At 42.4% G+C, this 25348-nt stretch overlaps 1 protein-coding gene across 1 annotated transcript; it reads right to left on the bottom strand.

The window, feature by feature from the left end:
• Window positions 1–11454: 11454 nt before the first annotated feature.
• Window positions 11455–24475, bottom strand: RNF7 (ring finger protein 7). The gene is made up of 3 exons (XM_089683516.1): window positions 24300–24475; window positions 18609–18656; window positions 11455–11906 (listed from the first exon to the last, which is right to left on the bottom strand). Exons 1-3 carry the CDS (start codon window positions 24433–24435, stop codon window positions 11788–11790), a joined length of 303 nt encoding a protein of 100 aa, XP_089539642.1. The 5' UTR covers window positions 24436–24475; the 3' UTR covers window positions 11455–11787.
• Between the last annotated feature and the right edge of the window lie 873 nt (window positions 24476–25348).

Genomic DNA, 25348 nt, shown 5'->3' with positions numbered 1-25348 from the left:
CAGAGGATATGAAGAATAAGGGTCCCAAGGCAGCAGGGCCCAAAGGGTCTCAAACAGGAACAATAAAGAAATTTACATCATATGGAAATATTACGCCAGAAAGGGTCCAGGGCACAAGCACAAAAGGGGAAATGGACATTAGTTCAGGTAATAGTCCGAGATTATCATTGGGCATGAATAGCAGCTGCAGCCAACAAATAGAGGATGGTTCGGGAAAAAGAGAACCAGATGGGGAACTACAAGCACCAAACAAGAAGGAGATGATAGAAATGTTTCAGAACCTGGAAAAAATGATAAAACATGAAATGACAGCTATTCGTAATGACCTAGGGCACCTGCTATCAAGAATAGAAGAAACAGAGGAGAAAGTTAAAATTCAGGCCCAAAACTTTGATAACTTAAGGAAAAAAATAAACCAATTGGAAAACACTCAGAAAAAATTGACCTATAGGATGAAAGCCCAAGAAAATAAAGAAAGAAGGTGTAACCTTAGGGTACGAGGAATTCCAGAGACTGCAAAAGGCGAAACACTATATGAACTAGTGAAAAAAATTTTGAACTCCATAAGAGATAGACCTGAAACAGACGGGATCAAGTTAGACGGAGTGTTTAGAATAGGAAAGCTCAAACAGGCTACTGAGAAGGAAAGACCGAGAGACATAATTGTACAGTTCCAAAAATTTGGGGTCAAAGATGAGATTTGGAAGAAGACCAAGGGAAGATCATTAATTAAGTATGGAGATTTGACTATCCAAATTTATGCAGACTTAACAGCAGAGACCCTATGGAGAAGGAGATCCCTGAGACCCCTGTTGGAGCAAATGAGGAAACAGAATGTGCAGTATAGATGGGGTATCTCAGCATCTCTGATTGGCTGGAAAAACGGGGTCACAGCCTATTTGAGATTTCCGGAGGAACTAAGGGACTTTTGCGAGAGACTGGATTTGCAAAGAATGGAGATGGCGGGGTGGGAAGAAGAAGAAGAAGATAAAGGAGATACAGATGTTACTAGGAAAGAGGACTGGCAGCGGGTCGGGGGGAGGGGGAGGGAGAATTAAGTAGAAATTATGTTTTTTTTTTTTTTTGTTTTTTTTTCTCTCTCCTGCTTCCATCTCTCGCCCCTGGTCTCTCCCCTCCGGATGTTGAGGTCCTTCAGAACACTCTGGTGAAGGGAGGGAAGTTAAGATTCTTCTTGGGCCTGGACGTTAGAGAGAAAAGATCTGGGGGGGTTGGAGGAGAGGAGAGCCGTCCATGGGCGGAGCTTACGCCCTAAGTTTTAAATCAAAGGTGGAAATAGATCCACAAATGATTTGCAGGCAGTTTATAAGCCTAAAAACGGGTGGGGGAAAAAGAAGAGAGGGGGGGAGGGAGGGGGGGTGGGAGATGGGGGTTGGGGGGGAGGATGAGGGGGGAGGGGAGGTGGGGTTAAAATGTTACACGATAGAAGGGCCTAATAGAAAGGTTTATTAGAAGAGAGATAGACAGATTTAAGAAGGATGGAAGAAATACAGGTAAATAACATATAATGTGAACGGGTTGAACTGTCCTGGGAAAAGATTTAAGTTGTTTAAAGAGTTACACCACAGGGCAACGTCAGTGGTATTTTTACAGGAAACACATTTTGAGATAGAGTCAAATGTGAAATTAAAATCTAAATATTATCCAACATGGTATTATGCTGACTCCCCAATTAAAAGAGCAAAAGGGGTGGCAATAGGGTTGGCAAAGAACATGAGATTCGAGCTGGAGGATAGAAGAACTGATCCGGAGGGGAGATTCCTATTTTTGAAAGGTAAATTACAGGGAATCGAGTGTACATTAGCCAATATATATTGCCCCAACAAAAAGCCGGAGATCTATTTGAAGGGTCTGTTGAAAAAACTGATGGACTTTAAAAAAGGGCGTTTGGTAGTAGCAGGAGACTTAAATCTCTGCATGGATCCCCAAAAGGATGCAACCTCCCCTGTGCGGAGAGAGGGGGGTGGGTCTCTGAGAGCTTTGAAGAAAGCGATCCACGAGTACCAACTGGTGGACACTTGGAGAATAATGCATATGAGAGACAGAGACTACACCTTCTTCTCTAAGGCACATGAGATATATTCAAGGTTGGATTATATTTTGATAGATCATCAACTCATAGAGCTATTGGTTAAAATAGAAATAGAGATGAGTACATTCTCGGATCATGCCCCTGTCACAATGAAAATGGGATGGGGAAGAGGTGGACGGGAGGTTTAGGATGGAGGTTAAATGAGGCCCTTCTTTTGGATGAAGACATAGCTCAGAAGATTGGGGAAGAGATCAAGCTATATTTTAAGGAGAATGAGACAGAGGAAGTATCGACAGCCACAGTATGGGAAAGTCACAAGGCATATATAAGAGGTATCCTGATTGCGATGGGAGCAAGGAAGAAAAGAGAAAGAAGAGAGAGGGTTAGTGGGCTCCTAAAAGAAATCCTGGATCTACAGCAGATGCAAAAGAAGAAAACAACAAGAGAAATAAGACAGAAGTTAATGGATAAAAAAGATGAATTAGAGAGATTGATGGACGAAGAGAGGAGAAGAGTATATAACAAAGTACTAAATTAAAGATATAGATGGGGCGACAGACCAGGAAAATATTTAATGAGAGCTCTGAATAAAAAGAAAAATAGAAATTATATAGAAAGGATAAAAAATTCTAAAGGAGAGTTGGTTTATTCAACCAAAGGGATTATTAAAGTATTCACGGAATACTATAGAAAACTGTATAATATTAACCCACATGGCTCTTCAAAGGAAAATGTAAAGGATATTAATGAAAAAAGGATGATATATTTAAAAAATGCAGGATTACCAAAGTTAAGTGAAATACAATTGAATGCCTTGGATGCGGAAATTTCCCAGGATGAAATAAAAGTAGCATTAAAAAGTACAGGGGGTGGAAAAAGTCCAGGTCCGGATGGGTATACAGTTAAGTACTATAAAAAATATAGTGAAATATTGTTACCTAAGCTGAAGAAGTATATGAATGAACTGGGAGGAGGGATGGAGGGTAGAAGAGAATCTCTTCAGGCCCATGTTGTACTCATTCAAAAGGAGGGAAAAGACCCTTCCCAGTGTTCTAGTTATAGACCAATTTCACTATTGAATACCGATACTAAGTTGTACGCAAAGGTCCTAGCAAATAGGCTGAAAGATCTAATGCCTGAATGGATTCACGGAGATCAGGTGGGCTTTGTCCCAGGGAGAGAGGGTAGAGACAACGGGTTGAGAACTCTGATGCTCATTCAGAAAAGTAGAAAAGGGAAGGCCCCGGCGGTACTACTGTCGATTGATGCCGAGAAGGCGTTCGATAGAGTGGACTGGGCCTTCATGATGGACAACTTAGAAGTGTTGGGGATTGGAGAGAGAATGCGTGAGTGGATAGGTAAACTATATAGAGAGCCCACCGCAATTATCACGGTAAATGGGGAGAGGTCGGAATCCATTGGAATGTCCAATGGAACAAGACAGGGCTGCCCACTGTCCCCCTTGCTGCTTGTTCTGTCATTGGAACCCCTGCTGTCTACGATAAGGAATAGTGGAGCGGTAAAGGGAATCCAGATAGAAAATATAGAACATAAAGTTGCGGCCTTCGCGGATGACCTATTGTTTTATGTAGACAACCCTCGAATAACATTACCTAATATAATGAAGATCTTGAAGGAATATGGCGATTTATCAAATTTAAAAATTAACCCAACAAAAACAGAGATCTTGAACATTAACGTACCAAAGAGTGAAAAGGAAAAGCTACAAAAAGAGTTCCCCTTTACATGGAGAGAAAAAGATTTAAAATACCTAGGAATAAAACTTGCTATCTCATATAAACAACTGTATAGATTAAACTATATTTCTTTAATAAATGAGACCAAGGAAGAATTAAAAATATTAGAAGGAGGAAACCCATCATGGATAGGACGTATAAACTTAGTTAAAATGGTAATCATACCTAAAATACTGTATAGATTCCAAATGGTCCCAATTAAACTCCCAGAGGCCTTTTTTAAGATAATGAAAAAAATGTTAAGATATATTTGGAGGAATAAAAAACCAAGAATAGCATACGAAATATTGAGTAGAACTAAAGAGAAAGGGGGAATGGGACTACCTGATGTCAAGAGATACTATAAAGCAGTAATTTTAGCAAGAATTTATGATTGGACATTCAACCACAAGGGGAAGAGTTGGGTACAAATTGAAAACGAATTGAGTGGGATTAGTTTGAGTAAGATGATATGGGTCCCAGCACATCTTAGAAGAATTAAAGAAAGCACAAGTATTTACACTTTAAATGTTTTAAGGGCATGGGATAATTTACACAAAAGTAGGAAATGGGAATTCAATTCTATATTAATGCCTCTTGTAAATTCTGATTATTTCCCCCCAGGAAAGGATGAGATATCAGGTAGATGGTTTAAAAGGGAAGATATCCAACTGAGAGATGTACTGGATGAGGGGGAATTGAGACCATTTAAAGAATTAAAAGAGAAGAAGGGAGAAAGTTTTATTGGAATAGACGAGTGGAAATATCATCAGTTAAAATGTTTTATTGGAAAACTACCAAAACCCCTGAGATTAAAAAAGGATTGGAATAGGTTTGAAAGGTTGTTAGAAACACGTAGAGATGGGAAACACGGTATTGCCAAGGTTTATAGAATACTCACAGAATTAGACACAGACACAAAGTTAATTTTTATAACGAAATGGGAAAGAGATATGGAGGTGGTGTTAGATGAGGACCAACAGAACAAGATATATAGATTGATACACGAGAATGTTAGTATGAGAGACGTAGAGATTAATTATAAATGTTTGACACGATGGCATATTACACCGAGTATTGAGCACAAGATGAGGAGGGAGAACTCTAAAATGTGTTGGAGAGGTTGTGGGGAGGAGGGCACGGTGTTTCACATATGGTGGCAATGTCCGAAAATTCAGGCTTTCTGGAAGACAATAGTTAACTCAATAGAAATAATAACTGGAAATGACATAGGGTTAGACCCAACGATGTGTCTTCTACACAATGCTGGGATCTCAGTAAATAAATATAAAGAATCAGGCATATGGTACTATTTAAACGCTGCAAAGGGGTTGATACCCAAGTTCTGGCAAAAAACAGAGGTGCCGAAGGAGGAGGATTGGATCAACAGAGTAAATCAGATAAGTAGAATGGAAAGATCTTACTATATGCAGGAAGATAGGATGGGAATATACTATACAAGATGGGAAAAATCAGGAATGAAAGAGAAGTATAGAAAACTATAAATTAAGAAACTATTGGGCCTCGAGAGAGTATAGAACGTGCTAAGGGGAGGGAGGGGGATGGGGGGTGGGAAAGGGTTGGGAGGGGAGGGAAAGAAAAGATTTATTAGAAGGGGTAAGGTAGAAATGTATGGAATATTTATATGTATTGTTATCTCTTCTTATGGAATTTTTTGTAATAATATGAAAAACTAATAAATATTTAAATTAAAAAAAAAAAAAAAAAATCATATACCTTCTGGTGAGTGTACATCTGACCGAGGGGGTGGATTCCCATATGTGATTGATCTCACGTTCACATCCTGCACTTTATGAATATAAGGACATTATTTGAACGCAGTTGTTTGAAGAAACTATGATATTATTGCACAAATCAATTAAGTGCAACCGTAAATATCATTTATAATACTATTAATTTTATTGCACTTTAGTGCACTTATCACATTTACTCACGGACATTATTTTCCTACCATTGGCTGATTTCCTGTTTTTTAAATATTTGCAAGTTCTATATATATTTATATGTTGCATTTTATTGTTCCACTTGATACATTTTGTGTTTTTACTGCTGCACTTTTTTATACATACAGGTGAAACTTGAAAAATTAGAATATTGTGCAAAAGTTCATTTATTTCAGTAATGCAACTTAAAAGGTGAAACTAATATATGAGATAGACTCATTACATTCAAAGCAAGATAGTTCAAGCCGTGATTTGGCAGTCTTTCCTACTGAACCAGACTGAGAGACAATTTAAAGGCTCAGGAACCCTTTGCAGGTGTTATGGCTTAATTAGCTGATTAGAGTGGGACACTTTGAGCCAAGAATATTGCACCTTTTCACAATATTCTAATTTTCTGAAATTGTGGATTTGGGGTTTTCATGAGCTGTAAGCCATAATCATCACAATTATGACAAATCACAGCTTGAACTATCTTGCTTTGCATGTAATGAGTCTATCCTATATATTAGTTTCACCTTTTAAGTTGCATTACTGAAATAAATGAACTTTTGCACGATATTCTAATTTTTCAAGTTTCACCTGTATTGTTGTGGGGATTGTTACCTATACCTTGCATGCTACCTGCTTTATAATCATCACTAGTGCTCGCCTGTATACAACATATTTAGAAGAAAACATGTTAGCGTCTGCAAAAGACTTGAGACTGTGGTGGAGGTTCACCTTCCAGCAGAACAACAACCCTAAACATACATCCAGAGCTACAATGGAATGGTTTAGATCAGTGGTCTCTAAAATATGGCCCTTGCTTGCTTTTATCTGGCCCTTGGGGCACCATTTCATCCTCTGATATTAACAATGTGACATAGTTCACTCTACTGCCACCAATGATGGGGCAGAATTCTTCCCAATGATGGGGCACAATTTCTCCCAATGATACCAACAATGAGGCCCAATGACCCCATTGATGGGGCACAATTCCTCTCACTGACACCAACAATGGGGCACAATTCCTCCCATTGACACCAAAGATGGGGCATTGGTTTTTTCCCCACTGACATCGGGACCTTTTCTACTCTCAATGGCCACAGTCCGGCCCCCCCTAAGTCTAAAGGACAGGAAACTGGCCCTTTGTCTAGAACATTTGGACATCCCTGGTTTAGAGTAAAGCATATTCATGTGTTATAATGGCCCTGTCAACGTCCAGACCTAATTCCAATTGAGAATCTGCAGCAAGACTTGAAAATTGCTGTTCACAGACGCTCTCCGTGAAACCTGACAGAGCTTGAGCTATTCTGCAAAGAAGAATGAGCAAAAATTTCACTCTCTAGATGTGTAAAGCTGGCAGAGACATACCCCAAAAGACTTGCAGCTGTAATTGCAGCAAAAGGTGGTGCTACAAAGTATTGACTCGGGCTGAATACAAATGCACACCACACTTTTCACATTTTTGTAAAAAATTTTGAAAACCATTTATCATTTTCCTTCCACGTCACAATTATGTGCCATTTTGTGTTGGTCTATCACAGTGGTCTCCAATCTGTGGCCCTTGCTTGCTTTTATCTGGCCCTTGGAGCACTATTTCATCCTCTGATACCAACAACAGGGCATAGTTCACCCTACTAACACCAATGATGGGGTACAATTCTTCCCAATGACACCAATGATGGGGCACAATTTCTCCCAATGACACCAGCAATGGGGCCCAATGACCCCATTGATGGGGCACAATTCCTCTCACCGACACCAACAATGGGGCACAATTCCTCCCACTGACACCAAAGATGGGGCATTGTTTTTTTTCCCAACTGACATCGGAACCTTTTCTACTCTCAATGGCCACAGTCCGGCCCCCCCAAGTCTGAAGGACAGGAAACTGGCCCTTTGTCTAGAACATTTGGAGACCCCTGGTCTATCACATAAAATCCCAATAAAATACATTTACGTTTTTGGTTGTAACATGACAAGATGTGGAAAATTTCAAGGGGTATGAAATACTTTTTCAAGACACTGTACATGGCATCAGTGATCTGCTGATCACTGGTGCAATGCTTCACAAGCTCCCAAAACAAAAAAAATGAATATTTTTTTTACCTGCAAAAAATGGGCATTTACTACTTTTTGTTGAAAGGTGAACTTATCCTTTAAACTCTGTGAGAGACTGAAAGCGACTGTGGCTGGACAGGCACAAGCAGTATGAGCATTCATTCCAGATTACATACTACGCTCGTGCAGCCACAGCAGCTTTAAGCCTCCCATAGCATTTTCCAGGCTGAACGGCGTTCCTCTGCCTTTGGTCCACACCTCAACTCTGGAGTCTTACGCACTGGGGCTAAATGCCCAGTGTACATGAGACCTTATTGGGAACTGCATTATATATATATATATATACACACACACACACACACACACACACACACACACACACACACACACACACACACACATACATACACAGTTGTGTTCAAAATAATAGCAGTCAGACATCACTAACCTGATCAATCACTGTTTTTGGTAGAAATATTTCTACGTGGCAAATAATTTACTAGCAGGTGTAATAGAGTAATAGAAATCCAACAGACCCAACAGTCATGACATGCATGCTGCTGATTCTGTGTAATTGAATCACTAATTTAAAGGGGCATGTTCAAAATAATAGCAGTGTGGAGTTCTATTAGTGAGGTCATTCATTCTTTGAAAAACAGCTGGCAATTCTTGCCCTTATTTAAGGAAGGAAGGCAGCAAATGTTGTACATGCTGGTTACAGTGCATTTCTCTCTGAAATTCTGAGGAAAATGGGTCGTTCCAGGCATTGTTCAGAAGAACAGCGTACCTTGATTAAAAAGTTGATTAGAGAGGGGAAAACATATAAAGAAGTGCAGAAAATGATAGGCTGCTCAGCTAAAATGATTGAAAATGCTTTAAAATGACAACCAAAACCTGAAAGACATGGAAGAAAACGAAAAACTACCATTCGAATGGATAGAAGAATAGCCAAAAAGGCAAGGACTCAGCCAACAATCAGCTCCAGGAAGATCAAAGAAGGTCTAATGTTACCTGTGAGTACTGTTACAATTAGAAGACGCCTATGTGAAGCCAAGCTATCTGCAAAAAGCCCCCGCAAAGTCCCACTGTTGAAAAAAAAGACATGTGCTGAAGAGGTTACAATTTGCCAAAGAGCACACTGACTGGCTTAAAGAGAAATGGCGCAACATTTTGTGGACTGATGAAAGTAAGATTGTTCTTTTTGGGTCTAGTGGCCGGAGACAGTTTGTCAGACGACCCCCAAACACTGAATTCAAGCCACAGTACACTGTGAAGACAGTGAAGCATGGTTGCGCAGGCATCATGATATGGGGATGTTTCTCATACTACGGTGTTGGGAATATTTATCGCATACCAGGGATCATGGATCAGTTTGAATACATCAGAATACTTCAAGAGATCATGCGGCCTTATGCTGAAGAGGAAATGCCCTTGAAATGGGTGTTCCAACAAGACAACAACCCCAAACACACCAGTAAACGGGCAACATCTTGGTTCCAGACCCAGATCTTAATCCAATAGAAAACTTGTGGGGCGACATCAAAAATGCAGTTTCTGAGGCAAAACCAAGAAATAGAGAAGAACTGTGGAATGTAGTCCAATCATCCTGGGCTGGAATACCTGTTCACAGGTGCCAGAAGTTGGTTGACTCCATGCAACACAGATGTACAGCAGTTCTCAGAAACAGTGCTTATACAACTAAATATTAAGTGATTCAAAGGAAAGCAAAATCTTGAAACATTTTTGAGTTTATATAGTGAATGTTTGAGTTTGTAAAGAATACAAACACTGCTATTTTTTGAACAGTCTAATATTCACTTTTCTTCAAGTTCTTTAGAGGAAAAACACAAATTTGATATATTTTTCTTCATGGTTTGATTTGGAATAGAATGTGTAGGGTTCCCAATGCATTTGTGTGTATGGAAATAAAAGCTATTAGAACGATTTAGAGCTTTATTCACTTTTTTTCAACACACTGCTATTATTTTGAACACAACTGTGTGTGTGTGTGTGTATGTGTGTATATATATATATATATATATATATATATATATATATATATATATACACACATACATATACACACACACACATATATATACACACACACACACACACACACTGTATGAAGGATTGTGGATACCTATCACAAGTATAAAAGGTTTCTTGAACATCCCATTCGAAAATGGACATTGAAGAGACACTGACACCCATGCTGGGCAGAGTGACAATGTCTTCACTTCTCCTTACCCACATCAGTGTGTTAGTGAATTTAGACTTGATGACAAACAGGGAGAGCAATGTTATCACTCCCTTGACAAAGTGGCAGTACTTTGGCCAGCAATTGGCTGATAAACTCAAGCACAGTTGCAATGAAGGTCAAATGCTACCCCATAATTGAGTGTGTGTGGCTGCAATGAAAGAAATTGGTGGAGGGGAACAGGCAAGGTAAGTATTTATTTATTTCAGGTACTTATATAGCACCGTCAATTTTACACAGCGCTTTACACATATATTGTACATTCACATCAGTCCCTAACCCTCAAGGGGTGTACAATCTAAGGTCCCTAACTCACATTCATACATACACATTCTAGGGCCAATTTAGACAGGAGCCAATTAATCTACCAGCATGTCTTTGGAGTGTGGGAGGAAACTCCAGGCAGGTGGTGCAGTGGTGGGGATTCGAACCAATGACCCTAGTACTGCCAGGCAGAAGTGCTAACCATTTAGCCACTGTGCTGCCCATATAGGAATCTCTTTAATATTGACTTTCCCCCACCTTCCCTTTGCGGCTATTATGCCTCACTAGGGAAGGCTTTTCACAAGATTTTGGGAGTGGTTTTGTAACAATTTGTGCCCATTCAGCCAACAAAGCATTTGTGAGGTCAGCGATGGATGTTGGATGAGAAGACCTGGCTCACAATCAGCATTTCACTTCACCCCAAAAGTGTTCAGTAGATTGAGATCAGGGCTCTATGCAGACCACTTAATTTCCTCTGCATCAAACATGCCTTTATAGACCTGGCTGTATGTACAGGAGTACAGTCATGCTGGTACAGAAAAGTGCCTTCTCCAAACTAGTTGCAAGCATGCATGTGTGCAAAATGTTTGCGTTCTACAGCAGCCGCTTCTACTGGTTTTTCACTTCCTAGTTTCTTGAGGCACTGGTGATGAAACTCTGGTCTCACAGCTGCAACCTGAAAAGTTCTTGGTAAATGTTCTAGGAAGGAAGATGGATTCATCTGTCCTTAGTGAAAATGGCCACCGGGAAATGAATGGAAAAACGAAAACAAGCTATGCAAAAAATAAACCGCCTACCAGTATCTATTAATAATTAGGTTGCAATTACTAAATATTTCTAAAGCTGCTTTTGTTGAAAATTTTTATGAGAAGGGTGAACTACATACGTGTGTTCAAGAATACAGTGAGCACAAAAAAAAAAAAAAGATGCAAGTGGTATAATAGAAGAAATAAAGATGTGCTGATTTTGTGGTTCCTATTTAAAGAAGTCTAGTAAATTTTTTGAATTTATCTATCTGCAATCAGAACCTAGCCAGACACTGAGTGATAAATAAGCCTTTACATTTTTATGTCTGTCTAGAACTACTGTATAGGAAGAAAATGTAAAATCAGAATACTACCAGAATTCCAAGGCAGAAACAATACAAAACAATAACTTTATTCTGCTTCCAAACACAATGGATTGGAGTCCACACCTGCATGCACATAGATCAGGACAATGCTTTATCTACCCAGAGGTCTCTTCTTTCAGAAGCAAACAGAGACAAAGCATATTAACAGCCATGTAACCCCGCCATTCACATAACTATTCACCCATATGGACCTCTGGTGACAGAAAACCTCCAGTCACATGCAGAAAACTATATAGAATATAAAAGTCTTCTTTTCAAAGCACAAACAAGCCGACCACATTCAAAAGGCTCTCCTGAGCCAGGACAGTTGTCGTCTTCTTCTTCAGACATAGAAAGGTCTATTTGCCTATTCTTTGAACCACCCAATCTTGTTGGCACAGTGGGCATCGGTTGTTCTGCTTCACCCACAGGGACATGCAGCAGTTATGAAACGAATGGTTACATTCTCCCCATACCACTGCAAGAGACCAGAGCAAGATTTATGTTAGCACAGCAGTCTACACATGATCATTTTACTGAGTAACCTGTAAACATTCAGCTTTTACCATCCTCATCTTACAGTCACTGCCACAAAGTGTACAACACAATATAGTGTATGTATAAAATAAAGCTTTTAAAATGAAAACCAAATGGTGCTTAATAGGACAATGACAGGAGCTGATCTTTAAAGTAAGATTCTGAGATTAAACCATTAATCCCCATTAAGAAAGGAAGAGTTGACGCTTTATAATCTCATGTACACAGTCACCATATTTCCACTGATACACTTCAAAAAGGGAATGCAAAAACAAAAAAATACATACCGGATGCTGCAACTGGAACACACAAGACAGTTCTACCACATGAACAATTTAAAGAAGAAGAATATGAAAATCTGAAGGCAACTGGGATACAGATGAGGCTTCCAGGTTATTTTTTGGTCAAAGCTTAATTGAGCAAGCTGAAGTAGCTAATGACACCACCAAATCTCACTAGAAAGCTGCCAAGACCAGCAGTTAAAGGCAGCAGTACCTTGGATCTCATACTGCAGATATACAGCTATGAGAGCGCGGGTTCAGGAGTGTAGAGGCACACTTATATAAAACAGGAAGTGCACTGGAAACTTTCAAGAGGAATTAAGCACAATGGAGGTTATTTACTAAAACGGAAGAGTGCAAAATCTGGTGCAACTCTGCAGAGAAACCAGTCCGCTTCCAGGTTTTATTGCTAGCGTTAATTGAACAAGCTGACATTAGCAGTCGTTTGGCTATCATGCCCAGCAGCACCACATTCTGGGTGCTCCTTTTTTAGTAAATCTACCCCAAAGGGTACATTTTTCAGGATGTTTCTTAACCGCTTGCCTGCTGCCCTGTAGCAGAAATACTGCTACAGGGCGGCAGGGCTGTGCAAAATCACGTATATATACACACACAAGTGACTTTGCATTCCTGAGTATTGGGTGCGTGTGCCCTACCTGCAGCCTCAGCTGTTGATCACCAGTCTCTGCCGGCGATTCCCTGCCAGCACCCGGTGATCGCAGAGTATCACTGACGGGGGTGAGGACTGTTTGTAAACAATACAGATCTCACCTGTCAGCTTCTGCACGCTGCGTTGTATTGCTCTGCATGGCAGAGCAATACAAAGCAACATGTGTACACAGTAAAACTCACACACAGCACACAGTTAACCCTTTGATAGCCCCAGATGTTAATCCTTTCCTGCCCAGTGTCAGTGCTTTTTATTAGCACTGATCACTGTATTAGTGTCACTGGGGATGTCAATGACAGTTCGTCAGCTCCCCCCCAGTGTCAGAATGCCTGCTGCAGTCCCACTACAAGTCAATGATCGCTGCCATTAATATACCGCCATTTGTAAATGCTATAACTTTCATGTAAACAAATTAAATTTACACGTATTGGGACATGTAGCAGAATACATTGTGGCCTAAATTTATGACAAAATTCGATTTTTTTTTTAAACATTTTTTTATTGGACATGTTTAATAGCAAAAAATCAAAAATAGTTTTTTTCTCAAAATGGTTGGTTTTTTTTTATAGCGCAAAAAAAAAATAATTGCATGACCGCGCAATTATTAGTTAAATAACGCAGCACCATATCGCAAAAAATGGACTGGTCATGAAGGGGGGTAAATCATCTGGAGAGCAAGTGGTTAAAGCGAAACTCCAGGAAACTTAAAACTTCTCCCTTGCAGTGGGGCTTCATCCATGGTAGCCAATCAGCTTCTAACCTCAACTTATGCAATAACCCCCCGGTCACATCAAGCCCGACTTTGAAATCGTGTGACTTACAGTGAAGTCGCACGATTTCAGTGTCGGGTGAAATGCCGATTTCAGGTGTTTCAGGTGCAATTTGCAAGACATCTGACACAGATGTCTATGCAGATCACACCAAAAGTAATACATGTACTACTTTAGAAATCGGTGTGGCTCCAACCAAGTCGGAACCGCACCGATTTGACAGCTCTAATTGCAGACAATAGTGTGTGACTTGGCATACGATTTGCAAGTCGCATGGCATGCAAATCGCACACGATGTGACCGGGGTGTTAAGCTGATTGGTTTCTATAAAGTTGCACCAGATTTTGCAATCAGCTTCCAGTTTCTTTTTTTTTTTCTTATATACTCGTGCACCTGCAGGTACTGCTGTCTATGACTGCTAGTCTTAGCAGCTTTGTAATGAGATTTGGTGGTATCATTATTCTTCGTGCTGGAGGTGCTGCGATGAGCAATGGACATACAATATACAATTTTCTTTTACAATTTCCCTTTAGATGTACCAAAACCATATAATAATATGAAGCCTAACCTTAACCTAAACACTTTTCAATTTGTATGCAATCAGGCAGGCCGTTGCACTACAGAGTTGAAGGTAAACCTAAAAGGAAATTGAACAAGGAAATTGTATAATGTATGGCCAGCCTAATTAAAACCCTGTCTCTACCAAGGTAGCTGCCCCCACACAGACATGAGGCAGAACAAACCAAGGCAAGTCAGTAATAGGGAAAAAAAAAAAAAATCAGGCGCAAGAAGGCCAAAAATGCTGGTGACTAGTCCTCTCCTCCCCCCACCTTGCCTTTTTTTTTTAGCTCAGCTTCCGGAGTTCAGTTCCCCCTTAGTTACCCTTACCTATGCGTTGGAGCACAGAGGTACCTATAGATCAATACTTCTGTTTTGTGCATCTCTACATCCTGTCCATGCCATTTTAAGAAAAAAAGGAGTCATGTAAATGTAGATTCCAGCCCAAACACTTCCATGAAGACAGGCCCATGTTTTGGAGAGCTATATCTGAGAATGGACAGACCAAAGTTAAGTGTACTTACACTTGACTCTGAATATCCTTTCTATCACAATTTCCTGGATAGTGCCTTTAATATTAAGCGGCACCTTGGACCAGTTATCCCAAGCAACTTACCTTGAAGACCAGTAAAGAGAACCTTCAGCTTCTTTGTATCAGTTTTTTCTCATCGGTTTAAGGGTCAGTTGAATGTGAAATCTGCTGGGCTCAACTGCCTACTGGATTTTTATACTTTTGAGGTACACCAGTTGAGCTCTCCAGGTTTTCGGTGTTCCCATTCTTTCTGCTAAATCCTCCATAGGAAAAAAATCCAGCAGGTAGAATTTGATCCCCCAACAATGGCCACAGCAAGCCAATTTGTTTACTGACCTGTTTTTTGAATGTCCTACAGCAGACCCCAGAACACCGCACCAAGTGCAGACATTTTTTTTTTTTTTAGATAGGAGTATGAAAGGGTTATAACCCTCTACTCTCCTCTAACCAAATGAAAAGAAAAAAAACAACAGTTTATAAAGTTTTTCAAGTTTGGAGATCTCTGGCAGCACAGCTCTTGAATGTACAAAGCATGCTCTTTTAAGAGACTTACCTACCAGTGATAATTCCCTCTTAAGAGACCAAAGAGATTACAAGAAAAGACAAACAGTAATCCTCGCAGTCCCTGACCCCATTCCCCTCCTGTAGTATATCTCATGCACAGTACATGGTAACAGTGTGCCAACTGCCAGGGAAAGGATGCATTGCATAGAAAATGAACACAAGTCTTCTGCAGCAATATAACCTGCTAGTATGAAATAAGGATTTTTCCTAATCTAAAATGTTATAATCTCAGACACGTTTATGTTGTATTATTATTCGGCAGTAATGGGTACACCAGCAGGGTAGCACAGTACTTTCCTTAATAAGTGGCTTATTTTACAGCAGACATACAGTGAAAACATTTTTAATATAAAGTGAATGCATGCTATGTAATGTTCAAGTGTAACACTTACTGGCGTTTATTGCTTTAGGAAGACCTCATGCTAGTCCTCTGAACCTGAATTCTTTTAAATGAGTTAGCTATTCTAAACTTTGTTTAGGCGTTATACAGGTTCAACATCTACTTCCTATATCAATATGCTGTCCCATAGGTGGCATAATTGTGTCCTACAGCTTGTATGTTCTTGGTTGTTTTATACTAATCATGCAGATCAGCACCATACTGCTGCTGTACAGTGTGACCTGCCAAAAATGTCTACATACATGCTTGTAATGTTAATGACAGGTCCACTTTAACTATCTGAAGATACTGGATGTGCTACACATGCCCAAAAAGCATCCTCAAAGTACACAGCGCTTGTGTAGCACTTCCAGTCCTTCTGCCCAGTAACTGCCCCCACCCCTCCTGGGAATTCTCGGCTCTTAAAGTGGGTTTAAAGCCAAAACATTTTGTTACCTTAATCCACTCACTGCATTAAGGTAAAAAGGTTTTATTGCTTTCTGGTCTCTCCCTCCCTGTGTGAAGGGGCAGAGAAGGCAGAAGAGATCCAGTGCTGTACACGAGGGGGCTCAAACAGAAGCAGGAGTCATTGGCTCCTGCTGCTGTCAATAAAATGCAGCAAAGAGGAAGCAGGGGATGGAACTAATCCCCGTTTGTGTGTGTTTATGGTGCTCCATAGACATACACAGCTCAGGAGAGAGCATGCACTGTGAACCCCCCTAGGCAAGCAGCTTGCTATGGGGGCCACATAAGAGGTGCAACACCATTGCACAGAGCAAGTGAATAATAAACATGTTCATTATTTTATTTAAAACAATTTACCTTTAGTGTGACTTTAAAGTGTTATTAAACCCACAATAGTAAAATCAATCTGTATATGCAGTAAAGCATGCTTGTTATACTCACTGTGGAAACTAATGGGTTAATCCTCTGCATTGTGTAAAAAAAGGATGTTTGATCCTGACTTCTCTGATTCTCCCCTCCTCCCACTGTCCCCATTTCATCTCCTGATAGAACAGAATCTTGGGAGCAAGCTGCATATGCTCAGTTTAGTGTGTATTGCTAGAGTTTTCTATTTTTCTTGGGAGCGTGCAAGTGATCAGCACAGGGCCAATCTGCACTGTCCAGACAGAGTCAAGGGACCTGCAGCCTCATAGGACAGTGAGAGGAGAATAAAAACTCTCACTCCTACAAGCTTTAACCAGTGCTCTGCCGGACAGTGATAGAAGTCACAAGACTGCTCTAACTGCTGATAAGAAAGATATTTAGCAGTTTATATTTACTAAGATAATTACAATTCCATATTCTGTGGGAGACAAGATATAGTGAATGCAGGGTCCTGGGTTTAGTAACACTTTAAGGGCTGTTCACACCTGAATAGCACAGGAACACGATCCACATTCCTGTGCGATTCCTATGCGACTTCATTTGAATGGGTACTGGATTGGACCAAGTAGCCCATGTACTACTTTTCAAAAACGAACTGCACCAGATTGCAGAATCCTATGTTACCATGCCATCGGGTACAAGCAAATGCACGGAGTTTGCCATCTGCATTTGGGGTGTCATTAGGATTATTTTGACACCTGCATCAAATTACACATCCAGTGTGTTCTGAATGCGGTGTGAGAAATGCACATGGAACACAGGTTTTCTGTTCCACAATCTGGTGTGAATGAGCTCTTAGGCTTCATTCACACTTGAGTAATTTGTAGTTTAAAGAGCTCAGAGCTCCAAAAACACCCAAAATTAAAAAAACAAAAACAATTGTTCTCTATGGTGCCTGTTCACACCTGATCAGGTGAATAGGCACCATAGACAGCAATTGATTGTTTTAAGTTTCAGCGTTTTTGGAGCTTTGAGCTTCAAGTAACAAATTGTTCAAGTGTGAATGCAGTCTTAAGTTGGGAGTTGCTGTGTAAATAGAGGTAGCTGTTAACCACTTGCCCTCCAGAGGATTTACCTCCCTTCCTAACCAGGCCATTTTTTGCTATACAACGCTGCATTACCTTAACTGACAATTGTGCGGTCAATTTTTCCAACGAATTGAGCTTTCTTTCGGTAATATTTGATCTCCTGCCCCTTTTTTTAGTTTTTGCTCTATAAGCAAAAAAAGACCGACAATTTTGAAAAAAAAAAAAAAACAAACAAACAATATTTTGGAGTTTTTGCTATTAAACATGTTTAGTAAAAAAGTAAAAAAAAAAAAATCTAATTTCTTCATAAATTTGGCCAAAATGTATTCTGCTACGTCTTTGCTAAAAAAAAAAAAAAAAAATCCCAATACGTGTAAATTAATTGCTTTACATGAAAATTATAGCGTTTACAAATGTCGGTATATATACTGGGATTTCCCCCCCCCCCCCCTACTAGTAATGGGGGCGATCAGTGACTTTTAGTAGGACTACAGCAGGAATTCTGACAATGGGGGGGACCTAACTTGGTGCCACTAACATCCTCAGTGACACCAATACAGTGATCAGTGCTAAAAACCAGCACTGACACTGGGCAGGAAGGGGTTAATGTGAGGGACGATCAAAGGGTTAACTGCGTGTAGGGAGTGTTTTACTAGGGGGAGTATGCTTTACTGTAATGTGTTTATAAACACTGCTCAGATGAGAAGGTGAAAACCATAGTAACATGGTTATTTTGGATCTACTCTGTCTACTTCATCTGCAGTTAAAACAATGACTGAAAGCTGGTGAGGCAGGTTCCCAATCATGTGATTAATGTGACAGCCAATCACATGATCAGAAAGACCATGTACTGCTTCCGGCATTATGAACTTTTATAGGGCTACTTCTGAATGGCTGTAAAGAGTTAATGTTTCAGAGAAAAGTCACTTTTATAGCACTGTCTGCTATGCTTTTCCAGTACACAATGACATACCTACACAGTCCTCCTGCTTGTTCTCAGCTTGGCAGCGCAGGCAAGCATCTGGAAATAGACACACAAGTTACATTTCAGATTTCCTCCCAGCAACAGGCAGTCATGTACACACTTCAGTAACTTTATGTCTGTATGCAACATATTACACACAAGAAGAAGAAAAAAAAAAAAAAGTGGTAAGGACCACTTGTGTTGCAATTGTATATGCTGCAATATATATTTTTTTTTTTATTTGCCTTTTTTTCTCACGAAAGTGGACTTACACTTTAAAAAGTCGATTAATTGACCGACTTCTCATGAATAGGAGCGGCCATAGATGGATTGAAATTTGGATGGTTCCTGCTGAACAGGCCGAACTTCAATCCATGTATGGCCAGCTTAAGTCACTGCTGTCTTTTAATGATGAAGGGGTCAGGGGATGGAACCACAGTAGGAGATCTCAGACACTCCGATTAGTGCTGGAGGCCAGAGTTCAGCAGAAAGAAGGCCACTGAAGAGTGGTGAGTATAGCATACATCTTCCATTCCAGTGAGTGTCCATCAGGATTTCTTTTTTATACTAAAAGAGTCCTTTTACAGTCAATGCTAGTCAATGTAACAGGTATGTGTTGCAGGAGACACCGTAGGCTGCCTTCAGTCATCTTCCCTACCCTGATGCTTGTGGTCTCACAAATACCAAGTCCCAGGGCTGCTGGGGGAGAAAGTGTGAGCCTCGTGTGGGATTAAAGCTGGCCATACACATATAGATTTTTGAGAATTTTCGTTTTAAGAATATTAGTTTGATTTTCTAATCGTTACTGGAGTCAATTCGATGTTTGTTTTCAACAGTGACTAGAAAATTCCAAGGGGCAGGAAGGAAAACTTTTCTCGATCAAATTAATTATCGGCCAGTGTATGTGGTTATCGTTCAGAAATTACATTCATTTTAAAATCGAATGTTAAAAGCAAGAGAATTTTTCGAACGACATTAGTCCATTCGTCGAATGTGAAAAGAATTTTCATACCACTTTTCTCTTACGAATACTCTGGGCCGAAAATCTACATATGTATGGCCAGCCTAAGACTTCAGAAGGTGGAAACTTGTGTAGAGATTTTGGGTTCCTCAAGAAAGGTGAACACACCTAAGACAAGCCTATTATGTGGAGATATTGTGGCAGCTGCTTTATTCCTAACCCCCCCCCCAAAATTTTCCTTTATATTAGTCTTTGCTTTTGTTTCCAATCATGGTGCAGGCGTCCTTAACCAACTTAGTTTATTATGTGGTCTGCTATGTGCATATATACAGGGGTTGTACAAAATTATGGAAACACCAGGTAAAAGAACAAAATGGTTAACTAGTATGGTTTTGGACTGCCTTTGGCATCCAAGACGGCCTGGGAATTATTATTATAGAGGATTTATATAGCGCCAAAAGTTTGCTCAGCCCTGTACATTATAATGGGAGACAGTACACGAGACAGTACAGTAACAATACAATGCAATACACGAGGGGTTCGAGGGCCCTGCTCCTTGGAGCTTACAATCTAGGAGGGAGGGGATAGTGGTACAGGAGGAAATAGCTGTGGGGGACGGAGTGGTAGGAAGAGTGGAGGAGATCAGCAAATAGGTGACAGCTGGGTAGGCTTCTCTGAAGAGATGGGTTTTCAGGGTGCGCCTAAAGGTGAGGAGGGAAGGTGACAGTCTGATGGATTGGGGCAGAGAGTTCCAGAGGATGGGGAGGCCCTGGAGAAGTCCTGGAGACGGGCATGGGAGGAGATCAGGGAACTGGAGAGTAGGAGGTCTTGTGAGGAGTGGACAGTGCGTTTTGGGTGGTAGATGGATATCCGGTTGGTGATATAGTTTGGGGCAGTGCTATGGATAGCTTTGTACATCAATGTTAATATTTTGAATTTTATGCGTTGGGCAATCGGAAGCCAGTGGAGGGATTGGCAGAGGGGGGAGGCGGATACAGAGCAGTTGGTGAGGTGGATGAGTCTGGCTGCAGAATTCAGGATAGACTGAAGCAGGGATTGACAAATATAAGTCTTGGATATTGGGTAATGGAATATGATAATCTTCATGCAAACATCATTCCAGTTCTCACAGAGATGCCAGAGGCGGTAAATGAGCCCGAACCTTGTTCTCCAAAATTGACCATAGTGGCTCTATGATATGGGAGTCCGGTGTCTGCAACACCCAGGGAAGGTGTGAGACTTCCTCTGCATGCTCATCAAACCACCAGCTGTGTGAATCTGAGCATTATCGTCTTGGTAAATGGGGTTGTCTTCGGAAAACAAATTTCTGCACCATGGTGTGCACATAGCTGGCTAAAATCTGTACAGAGTCACTGGCAGTTATGATGGAGTCTGCAGAATACCAAGATATGGCTGCCCAAACCCTGATAGCACCACCACTGTGCTTTACCATTGGCACAAGACAGTCCTGGTCATAAGCTTGGGACAGCATTTGCCACGTTTAAATAAATACATCCGGTGGTTGGTAACAGCACGAAGCGCGACTTTTGTGGGCGCGGGCTTTGGAAGACTGAGATCGAGCTCTGCAGTCACTTTTGCAGCAGTTGTTCCCTTATTAGGGGGTCACAATTATGCGCAAGGTCCTTTTATCTCTTTTGGTCAGTTGACCATGGCGACTGCACTTATTCTCATCAGACGATGTTTTCCTGGAAACTGTATATAACCTTTGATACCGTACCTTGTGACATGGCAAATCCAGTCACAGAGGCACCAGCTAAGCGGGCATCAACAATTTGCCCTCTTTGAAGCTCAGTAAACTCGGACATGCAGTGAATGACAAAAGTGAGGCTTCCCACTGGTTAGCTAGGTGTCTCATCACACAGGGGAGGAATGTTACACCACTTCCGCTTTCAACACAAAACATTTTGTCAGTTTCACATCTGCAAATCATGTAGCGTTTCCATTTTTTTGTCAAACCCCTATATGCATTTATAAATCCATATATTGGTATCCAAACCATGATTCTATGGGCCAGCTCTCTGGGCACCATGTCTGATACGCTTGGGAGCCTTTAGCATGCAGGATGCAATTGAACATACTAAGGACAATTTAGATAGGAGCCAATTAAATGAACATGCAAGCAGGGGTGGACTGACAACCCATGGGACCCCCGGGCAATAGGGGATTATGGGGTCCCTGTGTCCTCGCCCACACCCAAAAAAGCCTATGAAAAAGCCAATAAAAAAGGTACCAGGGGCATCTCATGGGGCCCCCTACTGACCCCGGGCCCTCGGGCAGTGCCTGAGTGCTCGAATGGTCAGTCCGCCCCTGCATGCAAGCCCAGGAAGAACATACTCCATGCAGTGCAACATAAACCCCCCTCAATCTCTCCTTCCTGACAGTGGAGAATATGCACATCCCCTGCCCATCACACAATGCAACATCCGGTGTCATAGTGATTCAGGTATCCTCTGAACTCATCTTTAGCCAAACACACTCATTTTTTTCCTTAATTAAGCTGTGGGTAGTGTCACCCCCATCTCTTTGTTTACATTAGCTGTGGGGTGGGAATAAGCCAGTCCGCAGCCCATTGGAATCATAAAATGAGTGCAATTTGGACTAGAGAGGAATTCTGTGCCCGATGCCCCTAATAGGTAGCTAGAAGCATGCCCACACAGAGTAAGAGTTTATTCGGAGACCGTCAGTAAAGCCTGGTGCACACGGGAAGGTTTTTTTTTTTTTTTTCGGTAAACCCAGTGGGCTGACAACACACACCAGTCAGTGCTCAGCTTTTGGCTGATTGGCTGCTGGTTTTCCAGTGTGCTCGTTTGCAGACGCCAGTTGTGATATCAGCTTCTGTCAAACAAGGACTTGTATACACAGGCAGAAGGTCTGCTGGCATCTACTGTACCGGCTAATTTTGGCTGATATTTGGCCTGTATGTACTTAAGGCTAGCCTAACACGACGTGAATTTTCTGCCCGTTCCTGCATGTTGGGCAACTCATTCATTTCAATGGGATGCCCTATGTGTGAGAAATGAGCAAAATAAGTCCCTGACCCTTCTGTAAAATTGTACGGCACCAAACCACATGCTACTGCAGCTCCATGCTTCTTGATGCGTATGTTAGCAGATGCAGGGGGGTGCCATTAAAAATTAGTGCGACCACCATGCGTCTGCTACAAGGCGGTTCAATTCTGCGTGTCTGGAAAGGATGTGATTTTACGCTCGTTCCCGACATACACAGTGTGTGCACCTACCCTTAGTCTCTAATTACATATCCACTGTGGTCTGGGGGGGTGTTCAGGCAGTGCTGAGACAGGGTCATCCAATGCTCAGGGTAAAGATGCAGGACTATGCTCCCCTCCCCTGTTGCTGCGCATGATGTAGATGGCCAGAAAACCCTGCAAGCTCTGGCACACCTATCCCCCCCAGGCATCCACAATTAGCATATGGGCATATGTAAAGGTTTTCATGTTGAGAGTGTGACAGCAGAGGCCTTCCGGAAGAAGGAAGATTGCGGTCTTCTACTCCTGTGTTTCTCAACCTTCTTTCAGTCAAGCCACCCTTTAAAATTATGGACAGTCCCGAGTCACCCTTTCAAACTGAGGACAGTCTTGAGGCACCCCATTATAAATTGGGGTAACTCAAACGGTCCATAATTTTAAAAGGGCACCCCATTCTAAAATGTAAAAAACTATTTTAACAGCAACATCCACACACATAGGACACCCAACACTAGAGGTGATTTATGCTTCCAAATCAAATACACTTTTGCACACTGGTACTGACTGGTATTCCAATGTTTCTCCTCTCCCTCAGTTTTTCTCCATCACTGAGCTAATGTGACCCCAGCACTAATGGAGAGGGACAGGAGAGGATCAAACTAGGATGCTGTGCAGGCAGCTGACATCCTCCTTATCAACTGATGTCATTGGTTGTCAGGACACCGGCAGCTAGAAGGTCGTAATGGTGCATGATGGAAACCTGTGACTGTGTAACTAAAAGGCAGGATTGTTACACCCACTGGCGTGTACAGACGCTTTCAGCAGTTTTTAGACATTTTGCCAAGGCACCCCTGAAGAAACCCCAAGGCACCCCGGTTGAGAAAGGATGTTCTAGTTCATTATCATTAACCTGCAGCATGCCCTGGGCACAGGCACCACCTCCCACCCACCTGATGACATTTCCCCCACACACACACTGCATTTGGGCTGCCTGTCCCCCCAGAGGGCATTGTATTTGGACTGCCCGCCCCTCCTCCCCCCTGGAGGGTACTGGATTTGGGCTACCTTCCCCCCTCCCCCCTGGCGGGCACTGGATTTGGGCTGCCTGCCCCTCCTGCCCTCCCCCCACTTGAAGACACTGAATTTGTGCCACCTGCCTTCCCCCCAATTGAGGGCCCTACACCTCCTGTCCTCCCCCCACTTGGGGGGCACTCCATTTAAACTGGCTTCCCGTCCTGCTCCCACCCATGAAGACAAGGCGTTTGCTCCTCCTGCCCCGACACACAAGGCCGGTGCTCACAGCGCCCCCACACGGTCTCTGCTGCTAGTCCATTATTCAGTGCCTATTCTTAGCTCATCGGGAGCCCCATGTAATGATGTCCCAGCAGGCAGGCCCTGGGCGCCCCGCACACCTCATATATATCAGTGGATATCCTTAGCAGAGGACTCTCCTCCCATGTACTGACTGCTGTCCGCTCTCCCCTCCCCCTCTCCCCGGTGGTCGGTGTCTCACCCATGACCTGCACCCTGCAGATGGCGCACGTGTCACACTCCACATCCCAGCTCCACATCGCCACCGCGTTCCATTTCTTTAGGGAAAACATCCTGACACCCGTCCTGGAGGCCAACTCCGCCCGCTTATCGGCCATACCGACTGGGGGCAGTGCTCGACGTCACCAATAGGATAAGCGATTCCAAGGTGAAGACCAATCAGAGACAGGAAAAGGAAAGACAACCGTCCAAATGGCAGATGGATTTGCCAATCATGATGATGACAGCGGAAGCCGTCCGGTCATTGGGTGACGAGAGCAAGGCTCCACAACCGGGAGGGCAGTACACACGAACGTCCAGCAGGTGGAGCTCGCCTCCCGTATATCCCTGTCTGTCACTCAGCCCCTGGCATTGCCTGGCCAGGAAGGAGAGTGAGAGTCTAGTCCAGGATATAGAGGACAGGAATACAGGAGGTGTCTGTGTGTGGGGGGGTCAGGATATAGAGGACAGGAATACAGGAGGTGTCTGTGTGTGGGGGGGTCAGGATATAGAGGACAGGAATACAGGAGGTGTGGGGGGGTCAGGATATAGAGGACAGGAATACAGGAGGTGTCTGTGTGGGGGGGGGGGGGGGTCAGGATATAGAGGACAGGAATACAGGAGGTGTGTGTGTGTGTGGGGGGGGGGGGGGGGCAGGATGTAGAGGACAGGAATACAGGAGGTGTCTGTGTGTGGGGGGGTCAGGATATAGAGGACAGGAATACAGGAGGTGTGTGTGGGGGGTCAGGATATAGAGGACAGGAATACAGGAGGTGTGTGGGGGGGTCAGGATATAGAGGACAGGAATACAGGAGGTGTCTGTGTGTGGGGGGTCAGGATATAGAGGACAGGAATACAGGAGGTGTGTGGGGGGTCAGGATATAGAGGACAGGAATACAGGAGGTGTGTGTGTGGGGGGGGGGTCAGGATATAGAGGACAGGAATACAGGAGGTGTGGGGGGGGGGGTGTCAGGATATAGAGGACAGGAATACAGGAGGTGTCTGTGTGTGGGGGGTCAGGATATAGAGGAC

The sequence above is a fragment of the Staurois parvus genome, unplaced genomic scaffold (assembly GCF_062004578.1).
Source record: "Staurois parvus isolate SC_StPar_1 unplaced genomic scaffold, SC_StPar_1.0 ptg000312l, whole genome shotgun sequence".
Lineage (NCBI taxonomy): Eukaryota > Metazoa > Chordata > Amphibia > Anura > Ranidae > Staurois > Staurois parvus.
This window is presented reverse-complemented; position numbering and strand designations above follow the sequence as displayed.